Source organism: Crinia signifera, chromosome 11 (assembly GCF_055691185.1).
Source record: "Crinia signifera chromosome 11, ASM5569118v1, whole genome shotgun sequence".
NCBI lineage: Eukaryota > Metazoa > Chordata > Amphibia > Anura > Myobatrachidae > Crinia > Crinia signifera.
Window position 1 is genome coordinate 29530273 of NC_139227.1, and position 18944 is coordinate 29549216.

At 44.4% G+C, this 18944-nt stretch overlaps 1 protein-coding gene across 10 annotated transcripts in view; it reads left to right on the forward strand.

Annotated features, from left to right (window-relative positions):
• The first annotated feature begins 2093 nt into the window (after nucleotides 1–2093).
• Nucleotides 2094–18944, forward strand: part of TERB1 (telomere repeat binding bouquet formation protein 1) — a 72525-nt gene continuing 55674 nt past the window's right edge. For 8 of the 10 annotated variants that reach the window (XM_083164950.1, XM_083164952.1, XM_083164955.1 and 5 more), the window contains exons 1-2: nucleotides 2094–2439; nucleotides 6687–6748. In XM_083164950.1, the coding sequence (XP_083021076.1) occupies nucleotides 6700–6748 (49 nt within the window). In that variant the 5' untranslated portion in view covers nucleotides 2094–2439; nucleotides 6687–6699. Of the gene's footprint in view, nucleotides 2440–2553; nucleotides 2575–6686; nucleotides 6749–18944 lie in introns of those variants that run through there. The other 2 variants (XM_083164951.1, XM_083164954.1) reach the window with 2 other exon arrangements.

An 18944-nucleotide genomic window follows, 5' to 3' on the forward strand; every position in this document is an offset into this window, starting at 1 on the left:
GGGTCACCCAGGATTAGGACACGGGTCCATCCTGGAAGCAACCCGCCATTTGCGGTCTGAAAACTCCCATGGTAGCCTGGCTTTTTGCTTATCAGACGGGGTGGCGGCACATCACCGGGGGGCGGGGGAGGAGGCAACGCTTGGAGCTGATGCTGTCTCTAAGCACTGCCTCCTCCATAGTGTGAATGGGACTCGGGTGGCTTGACCAGGGTTACCTGTTTACACTGCACCTAGACCCAGGTCATCACCAGGGGTGTAAATGCCAGGTTGTTAGACCATTCAGTGGGAGGCTCCCGACTTTCACAGGAGCCTCCCGCAAACCCCCTCTTTCCTCCCAGTTTCCGGGACACCTCTATTAAAATCTGGACGGCGCAATGCGCATGCGCACGTCCGGAAATAGTGGTGGGCGGGGCCTGCAGAGAGAACATTGCAGCCATCCACCGCAGGGTTGTGGTTCGCTGTGGCCGAGCTGCTGTGCGGCGCTGAGAGGAAGTCACTCTGTGTGACTGATCAGGAGGAGCAGAGACCAGAGCTGGCAGCTCTGAGCCTCTGCTTCCCGGAGCCTGGCCCCGCCCACCACACACAGAGCAGCAGCAGGCTCAGTCCGTTCATCAGGTCAGCTCTTCGTTTTAATTTGCCTCTGGTCAGCTGCCTCCTCCACCACACTGCCAGGTGCCTCCCTGGAGCAGCAACACTGCCAAGTGAGTAAGTAATGGGGGAAAGGGGGATCTGTGTATTGTTGTGAAGTGTGTGTACGGTTAGGTCTAAATTCAAGTGGGCTAAGGGACCTTGTCATGTGACAGGGGAGGAGAGGTGACAGAGAAGAGCAAGGTTGGAACAAGGTAGAGATGGCCATAGTTGCTTTTGCCATTGATGGTTGCCATTAATGGCAAAAGTGCAACTGCCCATCGATAGTGTAAAACTATACAATGGATGACCATCGATGTTTTATCATATCGATGGTCATCCATTTGCTTTGAAAGATTGACCTGCTGGCCAATCAAAATGCAGGGGAGGGACTTCATGGGTGTTGGAGGCAGAGCTATGCTCCATGTCCCAGCCCCTTGATGAAAAAAGAAAAACAAAACTATTTGTTTCAGCTTGACATCGATGCTGGGAAACTATCTGGTTCTCCTCTATCGATGACAAAACTATTCGACATCGGCTATAAACCATAAATGATTTGTAATCATCGATGGTCGATGGCCATCCCCAGAACAAGGGGCCCAAACGGATGCGCTCGCTTCGCTGGCCACGCTTCAGGCACGGTGGTTCGCTCCGCTCCCTACCTGGTTACTAAAGGCAACCAGTGGTGCCGTGGATAGGGAAGGAGCAAGCCCCGGGTCTTGCTCCTCCCCCTGGCCGTGAAAGGTCCTTTAGCCCACTACAATTTAGCAACTACCATGGGCTAAACGGACCTTGTGACAGGGGAGGAGAGGGCAGGAGCAAGGTCAGAACAAGGGGCACAAATGGACCCTCGCAGGCTCGCTTCGCGCGCGATGCCTTGCTCCGCTCACCACCTGGTTACTAAGGCCACCAGTCGTGGTGTAGATTGTGAAGGAGCAAGCCCCCCCCGCCTTGCTCCTCCCCTTGGGCGTGAAAGGTCCTTTAGCCCACTACAATTTAGCGGGTTCCGGACATGGCTCCGACAGGCATTTACCCGACATCGGGATCCTGACTGTCAAAACACCGACAGCGGGTTGCCGACGGCTATTTTCCCTCGTGGGGGTTCACGACCCCCATAGAGGGAGAATAGAATAGGTGGCTCGCAAGGGGCTTAGTTGCGCTCACCATGCTGTCTTGGTCCGGCCAGTCGGGATCCCGACGTCGGGCTAATGACTGTAGGGATCCCGACTGTCGGACCCCTGTACCACACCCCAATTTAGCAACTACAGCAAGGAGACTGACAGTTGCAGCAGCCACCACACCAAGCTCCTCCTACTATAGCTACACTCCCAGACAAGAGAGCATTAGATTTTCTCTCCGTTTATCAAGCTTAGCTAGTCTCTCCACCAATCACCTCTCTCCCCGCCCTTCACGTACGCGTACGCCGGCAGTTTTGACCAATCACGGATCGTGGGCTGTAATGTCATAACGGGATTTGGGCGGGAAGCGCAAGGGAGCGGCTAAGTCACCTAATTCATAAAACGTCCGCCGCGTCCCGAACCCGGCTGTGCTCTGTCCTGTCACACAGATCGGCTATCGGGAGAAATACTGACAGGCAGGCACAGTGTTTTGAGAGGACTGCGCTGCGATTACGGAGAGCAGTGCTGCCTGCGTCAGCCGAGTACCTGTGGTAAAGAGAGAGACCAGGCGGCGGATGGCGACTGAAAAAGATCCGGCAGAGCGGTGACCAGCGGGGGCGTGACAGCCGGTGCCCGTTGCAGAGGAGATAAAGTGCAGGAGGCGGGCCTGGGAGTGACAGACAGCCTATACTTGGTGAGAAAAGTGTCAGTGAAAAGGAAGGGGCGGAGACGGAGATGTGGCTAAGGCGGGCTGCCAAGTAGAGAACTGGCTGACTTTAACAAGCAGGCAGAGCATTATAGAGATGGCCATCGTTGCCTTTTCCATCTAGTATGCAATGGTCATCCATTTTCTTTACTTGTTGGGGGGGGGAGGTGGAAGTGAGACAGACCCAGGGGTCCATCTCTAAAAGCAGAGGTGTGGCCTGTGACTAGGGATTGCCATCGGTGCAGACGCCATCGATGGTAATTCTGCACCCAGCCATCGATTGTGGCAAACTGTTTGATGGATAACCATCGATAGTTTTAGATATCAATGGTCATCCATTATTTTTGACTGAATGGCCTGTGGGCCAATCAGAACATGGGGGCGGGACTTCTGGGTGTCGGGACACGGAGCTATGCTCACACCTTGAAAAAAAAAAAAAGGAAACATCGCTTCTCCTTTGCCATCGATGCAGGAAAACCGTCTGGTACTCCCACATCGATGGCAAAAGTATTCAACATCGGCCACAAACCATCGATTATTTTAAATCCTCGATGGCCATCCCATACCCTCCAACTGTACCGTTTTAGCCGGTACAGTACCGTTTTTTTATGGTCTGTACCGGCTAAAACCAATGTACCTTTTTGTACCGATTTTCATTCATTTCCAGCAGGTGACAAATTGTCAGATTATTGCTTTGCTTGTCCTGTGATTCTGCAGTCCCCCTGAGCCAGTGAATCCGTCTGTGTAATTAGCCACTGCTTGTCAGTCACCAGCGCGCGCTGCTCCCTCTGACTGTACAGCAGCACTAACTGCTGTATGATGGTTGGTCAGTGTCACTGCCCCCGTCCCGTCCCGGTAATAGGAGGACTTCGAGGTGATGGCTGCCCGCATGCTGGCCGGGCTGTGTACATCCACTGTGTGCGCAGGATCTGGATGCTGCAGGGAGGGAGCTAGGTGAGAGGAGACCAGAGAGACTGAACGAGGGGAGGCTGCGGGCTGTGGTGAGCTGGGGAGACCCTCGGCAATGCTAAACTGGGAGAGAGTTCTCTGCACAGGGGGTTGTTCTACACATTTTGGAGCCCACTACTGTGGATATTGTTCTATAAATGTATTTTTTTATTTTTGTATATGTGAAGGAAGGGGTCACTTTAAATTTTTTTATTGAAACGATAGGAAAGGGGACATGGCCACACCCCCTTTACCCATGGCCACACCCCCTTTACCCATGGCCACTCCCCTCCCCCAATTTGTACCGATTTTTAGGTATGAAAAGTTGGAGGGTATGCCATCCCTACCTGTGACTAAGGAGGTTGGTCCCTGGTAGTGACAGCAGCTGTCAAGCAATAGACGAATAGGAAGGAGTGTGGTGAGTCAAGCCATTTTGAACTCCTCATAGGCCGATCATGGCAGCTGCTTGAAAGAGACAGCCCAGCTAAAGGCATTTCAGGCATTAGCTATGTTACAGTGTGTAATGGGGCATACACACAGGGAAATTTGTAAGCAATCTGACTAAATCACAAATTGCTCTCTGTGCCGTGTGTCGCTATTGCCGGGCAAGAGATTTCAAGCTAAATTTTAACTAAAAACCGCACACTCCAGTTAAACTCATACCTCCCACCATGACCCTCTCCAGAAGGGACACAATGCTCTGTTTCTGGACTTCTCCCTCAATTTATAATTGCCATCACCTGTGTTGAAGCACCTTTCTTAAGGTGTCCATACACGCTCCGATGCGGTGGGTCCGTTTTGTACTTTGAGATGGGCGCTCCCGCGGCATCTCATCGTACAGTACAATAAGTATGTGCTGCACATACTTTTTGTACTTGCTTTTCATCGCATTGTATGCACAAGGCATGCGATGCAAGCTATTTAAGCACAAAACGGACGCCCGCATCGGAGCGTGTATGGACACCTTTACCAATTATCCTGTTTGAAACAGGTGATGGTAATCATACATTACAAGGGAAGTCCAGAAACAGAGAAATCTGTCCATCCTGGCATGGGTCATGTTGGGAGTTATGCAGTTACTGAAAAAAAAAAAAAAATCACACCTTTACAAAAAATACTTACACTACCTTTGCTACAATCGCAGGGTTGCCTACCCATAGTTACCTACCCTCCTGCATTCTGCAGGAGACTCCCTGAATTAGCAGCAATCTCCCTCATTAGTCTAGCAATCTCCCTCATTTCTCCTAGCCCACATTACACTGTTACATTTTTTTGGAAAAAGAAATGAGAGACAGATACAGTTACATTGAATCATCAGCGCCATTTCCCAGCACTTTACCAAGTATAATATCTCTTACTAACTGCTTTGGGGTTCAACTACATTTGTATATAAGTAATTTTAAAAGATTCTTCTCTGATGTAGTATTACACATGCACGCTTCAAGGTGCCACGTTCACAATCTCTTTTCACAATCTCTCCATATATAGAACTAGACACGCCCTTTGCGTGGGGTATGAAAATTCTACCAATTATAATCTCCCTGAAACTAGTTTTCAAAAGTAGGCAAGTATGTGCCTACCTGACCCTCTCCTTCAGGGAGAAAATGCTCTGTTCCTGGACTTCCCTGGTAATGTAGGATTGCCATCACCTGTGGTGAAACGCCTTTCTTATCAATTACCTAGCTGATCACAGGTGATGGCAATCCTACATTACCAGGGAAGTCCTGGAACAGAGCATTTTCTCCCTGAAGGAGAGGGTCAGGTAGGCAACCCTGTACAATCGTGCACCTTTACTTTTTAGCTGTCTAAAAAATCACAACCTATTACATTTTGCCTATAGTGTTTAAACATTTTGTCATACAAAGTTATTACTTCACAACTTTCCTTGTGGATTCTCGGCATTGGGCCGAGAAATCGTATGAAAGTGTTAAATCACATGTGTTTTAGCTCCTGGTCCGATTCACTGTCCCGTGCAGCCTGAGATTGAAAGGGCAGCACTTTAGATTTATCGCATCCGGCAGACTTGGCTGGGGTCGCATACGATACAGCATATGAATAAGAACTGCATACTATGTATCGTATGCGATCCTGCAACCTTGGAAGCTGCTGGCATTTCAAGGGAGATCGTATGCAACTTCTCCGAGTGAGATGGGTTCCTTTAGTTAGATGTGGCCCATACACTAGGCCAATTTGGTCTGATTTTGGATGATTCGGATGGATTGGGTCATGCAATTGGCCGAAATCGGCTGTGTGCGGTCCCTTGCGCATCAGACCCAGAACCACCGGCGGGACATCAGATGTCTTGCAATCGGACCCATCAATGGCACTGTGTGTAGTGGCTTGGGGCAGGCAGAGGGGTTTGAGCGGCGTCTGGGAGCTCGCAGCGTCATTTGCGAGGTGGGAAGCAGATACTGAATTTGAAAAAATATTTTGAAAAGACTGGCCGGAAGCTTATTGGCTGAGAGAATTCTCTCAGCCAGTCAGATGGGAGGCCGCCGCAGCAGCTCCCCAGGAGTTTTTTACAAGCAATAATCGCATTCGATTTATTGCTTGTAAAAATGGCACATCAAGTGCCAAATCGTAAGCTAGTCTTCCGCAGAGCTGCTGGGGGGCTCTCAACAGCAAACTGGTCCAACTTGTACTTAAGACAAATTGGCCCAATGTATGGGATCCTTAAGAGGCAGACATTACCCTCCGTACTCAAACCTATGTCCGATTCCCATCTCTCCACAGTTAGGAGCAGCCTACTTGTACATTCAAGCAAAGGATACATTTCTGCAACTGTTAAGCTAGAAGCTCACAATAATATACAGGTTGAGTATCCCGTATCCAAAATGCTCGGGACCAGGAGAATTTTGGATAACGGATTATTCCGTATTTCGGAATATTTTAATATTTCAATGATGTATTTTGAAGTATCTTGCATTTATGCTGTATAAACACATCAAACACATGAAATGCACACAAATATATTTTATTTGTTCAAAAAACAAGGTTTCAAAACATGAAACAAAATGTGTGTACTATCTCAGATATTGAATTTGAATGCCAAGCAATCATTGTCTTGTACATATATAGTGGCAGTTACATATCATGTCCTCAGTAGTGCTGTTACAAATTTCCCCAGTGAGTTTTTTTAGCAAAAATTTTTTTTTTACACTTTCTGGAATGTATGGTTTTTGGAATAATTTGGATAACGGCTATTCGGATACGGGATACTCAACCTGTACTTTATATGCTTCTTTTAATACTTTTCTGAAGTTTGTCACTCTGCCATATTTTTGTAGAGCACCAAGCAATATGAATACCACAGAATCTGCACAGTTTGGGGGCAGAACGGCATCGATTGGTAAGATTACTGTTTTCTTCAATGTAAGACATAAAATATTTTTTAATAATAGTACAGAGTTCCCATGCTTTAGAACAGGGGTGGGGAACCTCAGGCCCGGGGGACGGCTGCAACAGGACAATTTGTGAGAGAAATTTTTACATATGGCCCCCGAAGGATTTTTTCCCCATACAAACGGCCCTTGGCACAAAAAAGGTTCCCCACCCCTGCTTTAGACATATAAAGGTGCCCATACACAATTATTTTTTCGGGTACGATGCATGCAGAATGGCGGTAGCCCTGGAACCTGATGCAATGCTGCCCGATATTGATACATCGGTCAACATCGCATCCCCCATAGAAACCTATGAGGGATGCTGCTGCCAGTGGGGTAGGAGGAATCGCAGCAGGGATCAGACATTCCTGCTGCAGTACCTTCATCTTACATTCGGGGGATACTTAATATTTGCGGCTAACCCCCAAAAACTAGTTTTCTGGGAATCAGCCGCAAATATTAAATGATAAATGGGCCCCGCAAGCCCTGGCTGTGGCCTAACCCTAAACCTAACACTGGCATGTTCATGTCGACATTCTGAGTGTAGACATAATGACTACATACCTTTTTTGGGCCATATTATGTTTTATGATTTTATATGCTTATCTTATGCAATACATACTGATGCCCCTTTCAGACCGCACTAAAAAAACAGTATTTTGCCGATTTTTTACCATTTTAAAATGGTAATATGTGCGGTCTGAAAGGTGCAGAGTGATTTTACGGTTTCAAACAAAAAACGTTTCAGACCCGTATTTTTTGGTGTCTGAAACGGTATTCCCTGCTGATCAGGAAGGGGGACAGCTCCAGACTGGTGTGGCTGAGAGGGAGCTCTCCCGTCCCCCACAGGGAGCCAGTATCAGGCAGCCTTTACCAGGTACAAGGGGCAGCTTGCCCGTCAGCTCACTCTCCACGTAGTACATGGTGGACTGCACCTCTTGGACTTGTGTGCCCTGAAGCTGCCCGTTACCGAGTACCTCCAAGGCCCGTCTCCTTGCCCTCTTTGGCACTGTGTGTAGGGGGGGTGGGTCCCCGCTGCACCCACACCTTGGGACGCTGCTCCGAGCTGCCCACTGTCTGCGAGTCCGGCACCGTGGTCATAGCACGCAGACACGGGCTCCGGCTGTAGCGCCCCCGCCGCCATCCTCCTCCCTCCGTCCTGCTCCTCCTCGCTGCAGCTGGAGTGCACGTCCTGCTGGTCCCCCATCCCCGGCACCGTGACCCGCACACAGCAGCATTAACGGCTCACTGTTGTATTTCCAGGTCTGTGGCACCCCAGCTGTGGGTATTGGGGGGGGCTTGGTCGGACCGAGGTGTCTGCTCCGAGTGTACTGGCCCTGCTTTCTTTGGGGCAGTCGCTTTCCTACTCACCCCTGGCCAGAACATACCGCTTTCACGGTATTGCTTTCACACCGCAAACCTGCTTTACACCAGGTATTTACATGCGATGTGAAAGGGGTTAAACTTGCTCTGACCCGTTTTAAAAAAGAAACATTTTAACCCCTTCACGACATTTGACGTATATATACGTCATGGCCGGGAAGTACTTCCCGACCGTTGACGTATATATACGTCATGGCTTAAAACTGTCACTGCGTCTAGAGACGCAGTGACAGAGGGACGATGTCTGCTGTCCCTGACAGCAGACATGTCCGTGCATGCCCAGGGGGGGCTGCGATGCCGCCCCCCCGTCGGCGATCGCTGTGATTGGCTGTTCAGTGTGAACAGCCATTCACAGCGTTTTCTGTGTCACCGGCGAATAACGTTCGCCGGTGACACGGGATCGGAGGTGATTGGTGCTGTAAAGTACAGCACCAATCACCGCGGGGTGTAAGGGTGACACTGGTGTCACCCCACCTCACCCCGCCCGCCCCCAAAGGCCGTGATTGGTCCGTCGGACCGACGGACCAATCACAGCCAAGGAGGGGGGTTTAAACTAACGGTGACTGCACTGCAGACGCCATTCCGGTCTGGAATAGCGTGCAGTGCGGTCACCGTGCCCAGCTGCCGCCAATACTGACCAGAACCCATCCAAATACTTACCTGATCACTGCCTTGCTTATTCTTGTGACATCTTGTGACATCCTGTGACATCTTGTGCTGCTGCGAGTTATTAGATAGTTATTAGATAGAGAGAGAGATAGAGAGAGATAGAGAGAGATAGAGAGGCCTAGTGCTATATTTTGTGCTGCTGCAGTGTGATAGAGCTATAGATAGATAGAGAGAGATAGAGAGAGAGATAGTGACAGATTGTGCTATATATTTTTTATATAACTGACTGCTGCCCCCCCTTTTGTGCTGATCAGTATAAATTAACTGATCAGCAACTTTTTGGGGGCGCAGGTTTTTTTTTATATATAGATATACCTGTCAGTGCTGCTGCTGCAGTGTCATAGAGTGATAGATAGTGAGAGATAGAGAGATAGAGAGAGATAGTGACAGAGAGTGATAGAGAGTGCTAAATTTTGTGTCTGCTGCCCCCGCCTTTTGTGCTGATCACTATATCTGAGGTGATCAGCAACTTTTTGGGGGTACAGAGGTTTTTTTTTTTATATATACCTGTCAGTTGCTGCCAGTTGCACTGTCAGTTGCACCAAAGGTTGTGCACCTGCTGCCCCTCACTGGTAATCAGTGTCGCATCACTGATCACCTTTTTTTATTTTTTGTGAGTGCTGTGGGGTCTTTTTTAAATTTTTTTTTTACACACACTGTGATTTTGTGTGTGTCCTGTGGCCACTGTGCGCTGATCAGTGACGTACATCACTGATCAGCTTTTTCGGCACAGGGTTGATCTATATATATTTTTTTTTGATCAAATTCCTGTTGCCTTTGAGCGCTGTTCAGTGACGGACGTTACTGACCAACATCTGTGCTCAATTTTTGGCGCAGGACCTTTTTTTTTTTTTAACCCCTTCCATTTTTTTTTTTTTAACCCCTTCCATTTTTTTTTTTTAACCCCTTCCATTTTTTTTTTTTTTAACCCTTCAATTTTTTTTTTTTGTATTTTTTTTTTCTGCACTACATACACACCACACACTACATACCCCCCGGGTTGAAATAAAGTTTGTACCCCCCCTACACTATACACGTGTTGAAACATTTCACTACCAGTAACACAAAAATATAAATGGCATCCCAAATGTCATCCCAAATGTCGTCCCAGTCATCCAGGAGAATGTATTCAGTGGAGGAGGCATATGCCATGCTTGCCTCTGACTCTGACACAGCCAGTGAGGCAAGCGGGGAATTTGAAGGATTCGTCTTAAGCTCTTCTTCCTCCTCTGGTGATGAGGGACCCCCTCAAAGACGCCCCCGTAGAGCAGCTGAGACCCCCCCCCCCCAATAATTGATCTCGTATGGACCCCACCACCAGACAATTTTGAGCCCCAGGTTCCTGAGTTTTTGGCCATCCCAGGAATCCAATTTGATTCAACAGGTCTCAGAGAAATTGACTTTTTCAAATTATTTTTCTCTGATGATTTTATAAATTTAATGGTGGACCAAACTAATTTATATGCCCAGCAGTTTATTGCTCAAAACCCCACGTCATCATTTGCTAGGTGGACCCCTGTAGATGCAGTAGAGATGATGACGTTTTGGGGTCTGGTGTTACACATGGGCATAGTAAAAAAGCCACAAATTAGGCAATATTGGAGTACAGATGTTCTGTACAGCACCCCATTTCACCGTATGGCCATGCCCCGGGCTCGTTTTGAGGCAATCCATAAATTTATACATTACACCGATAATGCACAGTGCCCACCCAGAGATGATCCCACCTTTGACAGGCTATTCAAAGTCAGGCCGGTCATTGATCATTTCAGTGCCAAATTTGCAGAGCTATACATCCCTGATAAATGTATTAGTATCGACGAGTCCCTTATACATTTTAAAGGAAGGGTTAAATTCCGCCAGTACCTTCCCAGTAAGAGGGCAAGGTATGGCATAAAAATGTATAAGCTGTGTGAAAGCACCACAGGGTACACCCACAAGTTTAGGGTATATGAAGGGAAGGATTCAAGAATTGAACCACCAGAATGCCCCCCCCTCCCTCGTAGGTGTTAGTGGAAAAATTGTCTGGGATTTAATGCACCCCTTCCTGGATAAGGGTTATCACCTCTATGTGGATAACTTTTACACCAGCATCCCCCTGTTTAAGGCCCTTGGTTCAAGAGGTACAGCAGCTTGCGGTACTGTGCGCAAGAACCAAAGAGGCCTCCCCAAAACGCACATTGCCCAAGTAATGAGAAGGGGTGAAAGCAGGGGAATATGCACCGAAAATATGTTGTTGGTCAAATATAAGGACAAGAGGGATGTCCTTATACTGACAACAATTCATGGAGACAGTACCACCTCCATCCCTGTACGAGGTACCAGTACCCACACCTCAAAACCAAATTGTATCCTAGATTACAATAAGTACATGGGCGGAGTGGATCTTTCAGATCAGGTACTGAAGCCGTACAGTGCCCTGCGGAAAACAAATATCTGGTACAAGAAGCTGGCCGTGTATATCATCCAGATGGCACTGTATAACGCTTACGTGCTATTCCGTTCTACCGGCCAGAGGGGGACATTTATGCACTTTCAAGAGGAAGTCATAAAGAGCCTAATATTTGGGAATCAGCAGGCAGAGGGCCCCAGTACTTCTAGTACTGGCCCCCGTATTGTACCAGGGCAGCATTTTCCCAACGAAATCCCCTCCACTGCAAGAAAGGGCAGGACACAAAAAAGGTGCAAAGTTTGCTATAAAAAGGGAATAAGAAAGGATACTATTTTCCACTGTGAAACTTGCCCCGACAAACCCGGCCTATGTATAAAGGAGTGTTTCAAAATATACCACACATCTATGGATTATTAGGTTCATCATTTCACCGTGCTTCGGGGGTCTTGCTAATGCCACATAGCACCCACCATTCATTCCACCAGAATCTGAGCTGCAAAATCCAAAAATCACTCCTTCCCTTCTGAGTCCTGCCATGCACCCAACTGGTATTTTTTGGTCACATGTGAGGCATTGCCGTACTCTGGAGAAATGGGGGCACAGATTTTGGGGTGCTTTGTCTCCTTCATTCCTTGTGAAAATGAAAAATTTTGAGCCAGAAGTACATTTTTGTGTAAAAAAATGTATTTTTTTCATTTTCACTGCCCAGTTGTACCAAAATTGATGAAACCCCTGGGGGTTTGAAATGTACACTATACCCCTAGATGAATTCCCTGAGGGGTGTAGTTTGCAAAATGGGGTCACTTGTGGGGGGGTTCCACTGTATTGGTAATGCAACATAGCACCCACCATTCATTCCACCAAAATCTGTGCTCCAAAATCCAAAAATCACTCCTTCCCTTCTGAGTCCTGCCATGCACCCAACTGGTATTTTTTGGTCACATGTGAGGCATTGCCGTACTCTGGAGAAATGGGGGCACAGATTTTGGGGTGCTTTGTCTCCTTCATTCCTTGTGAAAATGAAAAATTTTGAGCCAGAAGTACATTTTTGTGTAAAAAAATGTATTTTTTTCATTTTCACTGCCCAGTTGTACCAAAATTGGTGAAACCCCTGGGGGTTTGAAATGTACACTATACCCCTAGATGAATTCCCTGAGGGGTGTAGTTTGCAAAATGGGGTCACTTGTGGGGGGGTTCCACTGTATTGGTGCTTGGGGGGTCTTGCTAATGCGACATAGCACCCACCAAAATTCCACCAGAATCTGAGCTGCAAAATCCAAAAATCACTCCTTCCCTTCTAAGTCCTGCCATGCACCCAACTGGTATTTTTTGGTCACATGTGAGGCATTGCCGTACTCGGGAGAAATTGGGGCACAGATTTTGGGGTGCTTTGTCTCCTTCATTCCTTGTGAAAATGAAAATTTTTTTTTTTTTTTCAAATTTGTTTTTATTTTCAAGTTCAGAATCGTTAACAAGCAATTGTAAAGGAACAGTAGAACTTGCATACATTTTCCATTTTTTTTTTGTTTTGTTAAATTTCGGTATTATCACAGAGTTTCATATGCATGAAAAAGAAAAATTGTTTTCATTCAATAACAGCTCAAATATTTTAAAATTGCTATAATAGTCATGTAACAGGATAAACATTTTCCATGTAAATTAACTTTCTGTTAATCTTGATTTCAATAAACATGCTTAAATATTGATATTGTTGTGTTTTCTATTTTTTTAAGTATACCAAGTAATGACATTTTCCTAGAAAACATATGTTATTTTATGCTAGATATAATTGAAGATAGATAGAAAATAAAGTCAAGAATTCTTATATAGGGTGGGGTCGAAGAGGGAGGGAAGGGAATAGAGGGGGGAGGGGGGGAGAAGAACACGCGTGTCCTAGACGGTCAGTTCCAGTTGTTTACTGGATGATTGGTGGATCCTGTAAGAGTATTCTGGTTTCATACCAGAGGGTTGTATGAAAACATTTGTATATTTGTTGTTTGATTTCTATTTGAAGTGTGTCTATATAACTTTCCCATATTTCAGAGAAGCTTTTGGTTTGGGATTCTTTATGTAAAGTTGTTTCGGTCCATTCAAGTTTAAATATTTGAAACAATTTTTCTTTAAACATTGAGATTGAGGGAGGCGAAGTAGATATCCATTGTTGTAATATGCATTTCCTCGCCACTGAGGATACATACAGTAGTAGTTTTTTACAGCCGATTGTTATTTTAGGAGTAGCTGGTAAGAATCCCAGAATGGCCCACTCTGGTGTTAATAAAAGATAATTTACTAAGTGATCCACTGCAAATTGTCTTATTAACATCCAAAATCTCTGAATTTTTGTGCATTCCCACAGACAGTGGTATAAATTTGCGTCAGAGTGGTTACATTTTGGGCATGATGACGAGTTGGTGAGGTTTATTAAGCTGGAGCGATAGGGGGATAAATAGCCTCTGTAAAATATTTTAAAAAACATATCTTTGTAAGATGTGGCAGAAATTGTTTTGTTGGAGTATAAGAGAGTTTTAAGAATAGTTTTTTCATCTAGGTTGGGGAAGTGTCCCTGCCATTTAGTGATGCCTGTTTGGAATTGATCATTATAATATGGTTCTCTTAGTATCTGATAAAAATATGATATTGCTTTCCTGGTGTAGCTTCCATCCAAGAGCGCTTTGTCAAATTGGTTATCCCAATCGGCCTCTCCTAGGAGTTTTATTACCTTGTTGGCATAGTGTTGAATTTGAAAAAAGGCTAAATTGCAGGGTGGTAAAAAGTCATGTATGGCTTTTGCTTGCATGTATGTTAGGATTTTTTTGGTTTCTTTATTTGCGAGTTGTTTAATGGAGCGTAACCCTTGAGAGTGCCATAATCTAAATGGTTGTGTTGTTGAGCCATGTTGAAAATTATTGTTGCCTATGAAGGGAAGATGTAATGAATATTGGGTGTGTAATTTGTTCTTGTTGCGTATTGAGTGCCATGTGGACCATGTCGACATGAGGAGGGGATTTTCTAGTATCTGTGTGGATAATTCATACCTAGGTAGATGTAGGAGGCTTGTTAAATTAAGGGTAGGCAGGAGTTGTTGTTCCATTGTGTAATTGGCATATTGGTCTCTCTGGTGTATCCAATCTTTTATGTATCGACATATGGCTGCTTGGTTATATAGTTTGATGTTGGGAAAATTGATTCCTCCCTCCTGTCTTGTTTTCTGTAGGACTTTTAGGCTAATTCTCGGCTTTTTTTTTGCCCATATAAAGTTCCTAAAAAGATTAGTAATTTTTCTTTCATCAGATAGGGTAAGGACAATAGGAAGGACTTGAAGCGGATATAGAAGTTTCGGAAATGTGATCAGTTTGATTAGATTGGCTCTCCCTAGATATGATAACTGTAAATGTTGCCAGCCTTCTTATTCCGCTTCAATCTGTGATATAAGTGGTGTTATATTTGCATAGTAAAGATTATGAATATTTTTAGTTAATTTTATTCCTAAATATTGTATCTGAGAAGAGGCCCATTGTAGATCTCCAATAGGATTATGCGGTTTGTATGGGTGTTTGCCTAGTGCTAGGGCCTTTGATTTTGAGAGATTTATCCGGAACCCCGAGAGTAAACCATATTGATGTAATATGTTAAACAATGGTTCTAGGCTTGTTTCAGGGTTGGAGATAAATATCATTAAATCATCTGCAAAAGCTTGTAGTTTTAGTTCTTGGGATCCAATTTTTGCTCCTTGCAGTTCTGTCCATTGTTGTAGGTGGCGTATTAGGGGATCTAGTGCTAAATTAAATAATAAAGGGGAAAGTGGGCAGCCCTGTCGCGTCCCCCTTTGTAATGTTAGAGAGTTACCCAAGAGTCCATTTACCAACAGTTTAGTGGAGGGTTTACAGTATATGTATTTGATTAAGTTTATAAAGGGAAGGCCAAAATCTCTATGTTCCAATACCCCAAAGAGGTATTTCCATAATATTTTATCAAAAGCTTTCTCTGCGTCTAAGCTTAGCATCACTGTTGAAGTATTAGCATTACTAGACGAGGAAGTCACAACTGCTAGTGCTGAACGGATTCCCAGTACCGAATGTCGGTCTGTTGTGAATCCTAGTTGGTGTTTGGTCAAGAGGTCTGGCATCATTCCCTTTAATCTGTTTGAGAAGACTTTTGTCAGTATTTTATAGTCTTGGTTTAATAGTGCTATCGGCCTGTATGACTCCATTTGGGAAGTGTCTTTCTGTGGTTTTGGTATCAGGATTGTTATTGCTTCGTTGAAGGATGGGTATGGTATCTTGTTGCTAAATATTTCTTGGTATAGTGAGGTAAGTGTTGGGATAATGTCTGTTTTTAGGATTTTATAGTAATTGGCATTTAGCCCGTCGGGTCCAGGTGCTTTATTTAATTTGAGAGAATCTATGGCCATGATTAATTCTTGTTCAGTAAATTTGTCATTTAGTTTTTCTATTTGTGCTGTCGTCATTCTAGGAAGGCCTATGTTTTCTAAAAAGTCATCTATATCTTTTGGGTTGGGGTCGTTGGATTTATATAGTTCTGTGAAGTATGATTCTAATAATTTTAAAATGTCAGGGTGGGAAGTGAGGGTTGATCCATTTTTAGGGTCATGTAATTTGGTGATGTAGCATTTTTTGGTTTGTTTCTTTGCCATAAATGCCAATAACTTTCCTGACTTACCACCCCAGCGGTAGTATTGATTTCTCATGTAATCAGTTTTTAGTTTTGCTTCTCGTAATAAAAAAGCTTCTAATAAGCCCTTGTTCTGTAAGTATATCTTTTTATTGTCTTCTGTCATGGTATTTAGGTAGTGTTGGTGTGATATGCGGAGTTTGTTTGTTAAGGAATGCAGTTGTTCTTTCTTTTCCTTATTGCGTCTAGCTACATATGAGATTATATGGCCTCGCATGACTGCTTTGGATGTTTCCCAAAATAAAGCTATGTCGTCCCAATGTTGGATGTTATCGTCTACATATAGTTGCCATTGGTTTTTAAGATAGTTTTGGAAGTCTTCATTGTGCGTTAAATATGTTGGGAAGCGCCATATTTTCGAGGTTTTATGTGTGTTTCGTCGATTTATGTCACAAATTATGGGGGCATGGTCAGATATTATAATATTGTCTATGTAGGTGTGGGAGATACGAGGGAAAAAGGATTCTTCTAGTAGAAAATAATCTAATCTTGTAAAGGTGTCATGAACTCGTGAATGATATGTGTATTCTCTGCTTGAGCCATTTTGAAGTCTCCATGCGTCTAACAAAGCATGTTGGGAGCATAAAAAAGATATGCCCTCTTTATTGTTAGGAGGAGAGTTCGTTGGGGTTTTAGAATGGTCTAGGTGTATATCATGTAGTGAGTTCATGTCACCTCCTATTATTAAATTAGAAAATGAAAAATTTTGAGCCAGAACTGCATGTTTGTGTAAAAAAATGTAATTTTTCATTTTCACATCCCAGTTGTACCAAAATTGGTGAAACCCCTGGGGGTTTGAAATGTACACTATACCCCTAGATGAATTCCCTGAGGGGTGTACTTTGCAAAATGGGGTGACTTGTGGGGGGGTTCCACTGTATTGGTGCTTGGGGGGTCTTGCTAATGCGACATAGCACCCACCAAAATTCCACCAGAATCTGAGCTGCAAAATCCAAAAATCACTCCTTCCCTTCTAAGTCCTGCCATGCACCCAACTGGTATTTTTTGGTCACATGTGAGGCATTGCCGTACTCGGGAGAAATTGGGGCACAGATTTTGGGGTGCTTTGTCTCCTTCATTCCTTGTGAAAATGAAAAATTTTGAGCCAGAACTGCATGTTTGTGTAAAAAAATGTAATTTTTCATTTTCACATCCCAGTTGTACCAAAATTGGTGAAACCCCTGGGGGTTTGAAATGTACACTATACCCCTAGATGAATTCCCTGAGGGGTGTACTTTGCAAAATGGGGTGACTTGTGGGGGGGTTCCACTGTATTGGTGCAACATAGCACCCACCATTTATTCCACCAAAATCTGTGCTGCAAAATCCAAAAATCACTCCTTCCCTTCTGAGTCCTGCCATGCGCCCAACTGGTATTTTTTGGTCACATGTGAGGCATTGCCGTACTCGGGAGAAATTGGGGCACAGATTTTGGGGTGCTTTGTCTCCTTCATTCCTTGTGAAAATGAAAAATTTTGAGCCAGAACTGCATTTTTGTGTAAAAAAATGTAATTTTTCATTTTCACTGCCCAGTTGTATCAAAATTGGTGAAACCCCTGGGGGTTTGAAATGTACACTATACCCCTAGATGAATTCCCTGAGGGGTGTACTTTGCAAAATGGGGTGACTTGTGGGGGGGTTCCACTGTATTGGTGCTTTGGGAGTCTTGCTAATGCATCATAGTACCCACCATTCATTCCACCAAAATCTTTGCTGCAAAATCCAAAAATCACTCCTTCCCTTCTGAGTCCTGCCATGCACCCAACTGGTATTTTTTGGTCACATGTGAGGCATTGCCGTACTCGGGAGAAATTGGGGCACAGATTTTGGGGTGCTTTGTCTCCTTCATTCCTTGTGAAAATGAAAAATTTTGAGCCAGAACTGCATGTTTGTGTAAAAAAATGTAATTTTTCATTTTCACATCCCAGTTGTACCAAAATTGGTGAAACCCCTGGGGGTTTGAAATGTACACTATACCCCTAGATGAATTCCCTGAGGGGTGTACTTTGCAAAATGGGGTGATTTGTGGGGGGGTTCCACTGTATTGGTGCTTTGGGAGTCTTGCTAATGCATCATAGTACCCACCATTCATTCCACCAAAATCTTTGCTGCAAAATCCAAAAATCACTCCTTCCCTTCTGAGTCCTGCCATGCACCCAACTGGTATTTTTTGGTCACATGTGAGGCATTGCCGTACTCGGGAGAAATTGGGGCACAGATTTTGGGGTGCTTTGTCTCCTTCATTCCTTGTGAAAATGAAAAATTTTGAGCCAGAACTGCATGTTTGTGTAAAAAAATGTAATTTTTCATTTTCACATCCCAGTTGTACCAAAATTGGTGAAACCCCTGGGGGTTTGAAATGTACACTATACCCCTAGATGAATTCCCTGAGGGGTGTAGATTGCAAAATGGGGTGACTTGTGGGGGAGGTTCCTAACTTTTAGCACTTATGGTGCCTAGAAACCTACATGGTGCCTAAAAAAAAATCTCATAAAAAGGAGGCTCCAAAATCAAGTAGGTGCTCCTTCTATTATGAAGCCTGTGGTTTGGTCAACGTGCACACTAGGGCCACATATAGGATATTTTTGAAAACAAAAGAATTGGGGGAATCAATTTTTAGTCACATTTCTCTAGTAAAATCTACTGTATTTGTTAGAAAAATGTACCGTATTAAAATTGAAACTCTGCAAAAAAAAAGAAATTTTGAAATTTCACCTACACTTTGTTTTAATTCCTGTGAAACACCTAAAGGGTTAACAAACTTCCAAAATGCTGTTTTGAATACTGTGAGGGGTGCAGTTTTTGAAATGGCATCATTTATGGGGGTGTCTCACATACAAGTCCCTCAAAGTCACATCAGAACTGAACTGGTCCCTAAAAAAATCAGTGTTTGAAATTTTCTTGAAAATTTGAGAATTTGCTAGTCATATTTGAAGCCTCCTAGTGTCCAAAAAAATGAAAAGGGGGTTGAAATAATGATGTCAACATAAAGTAGAAATATGGTCTATGTTAGTTATTAACTATTT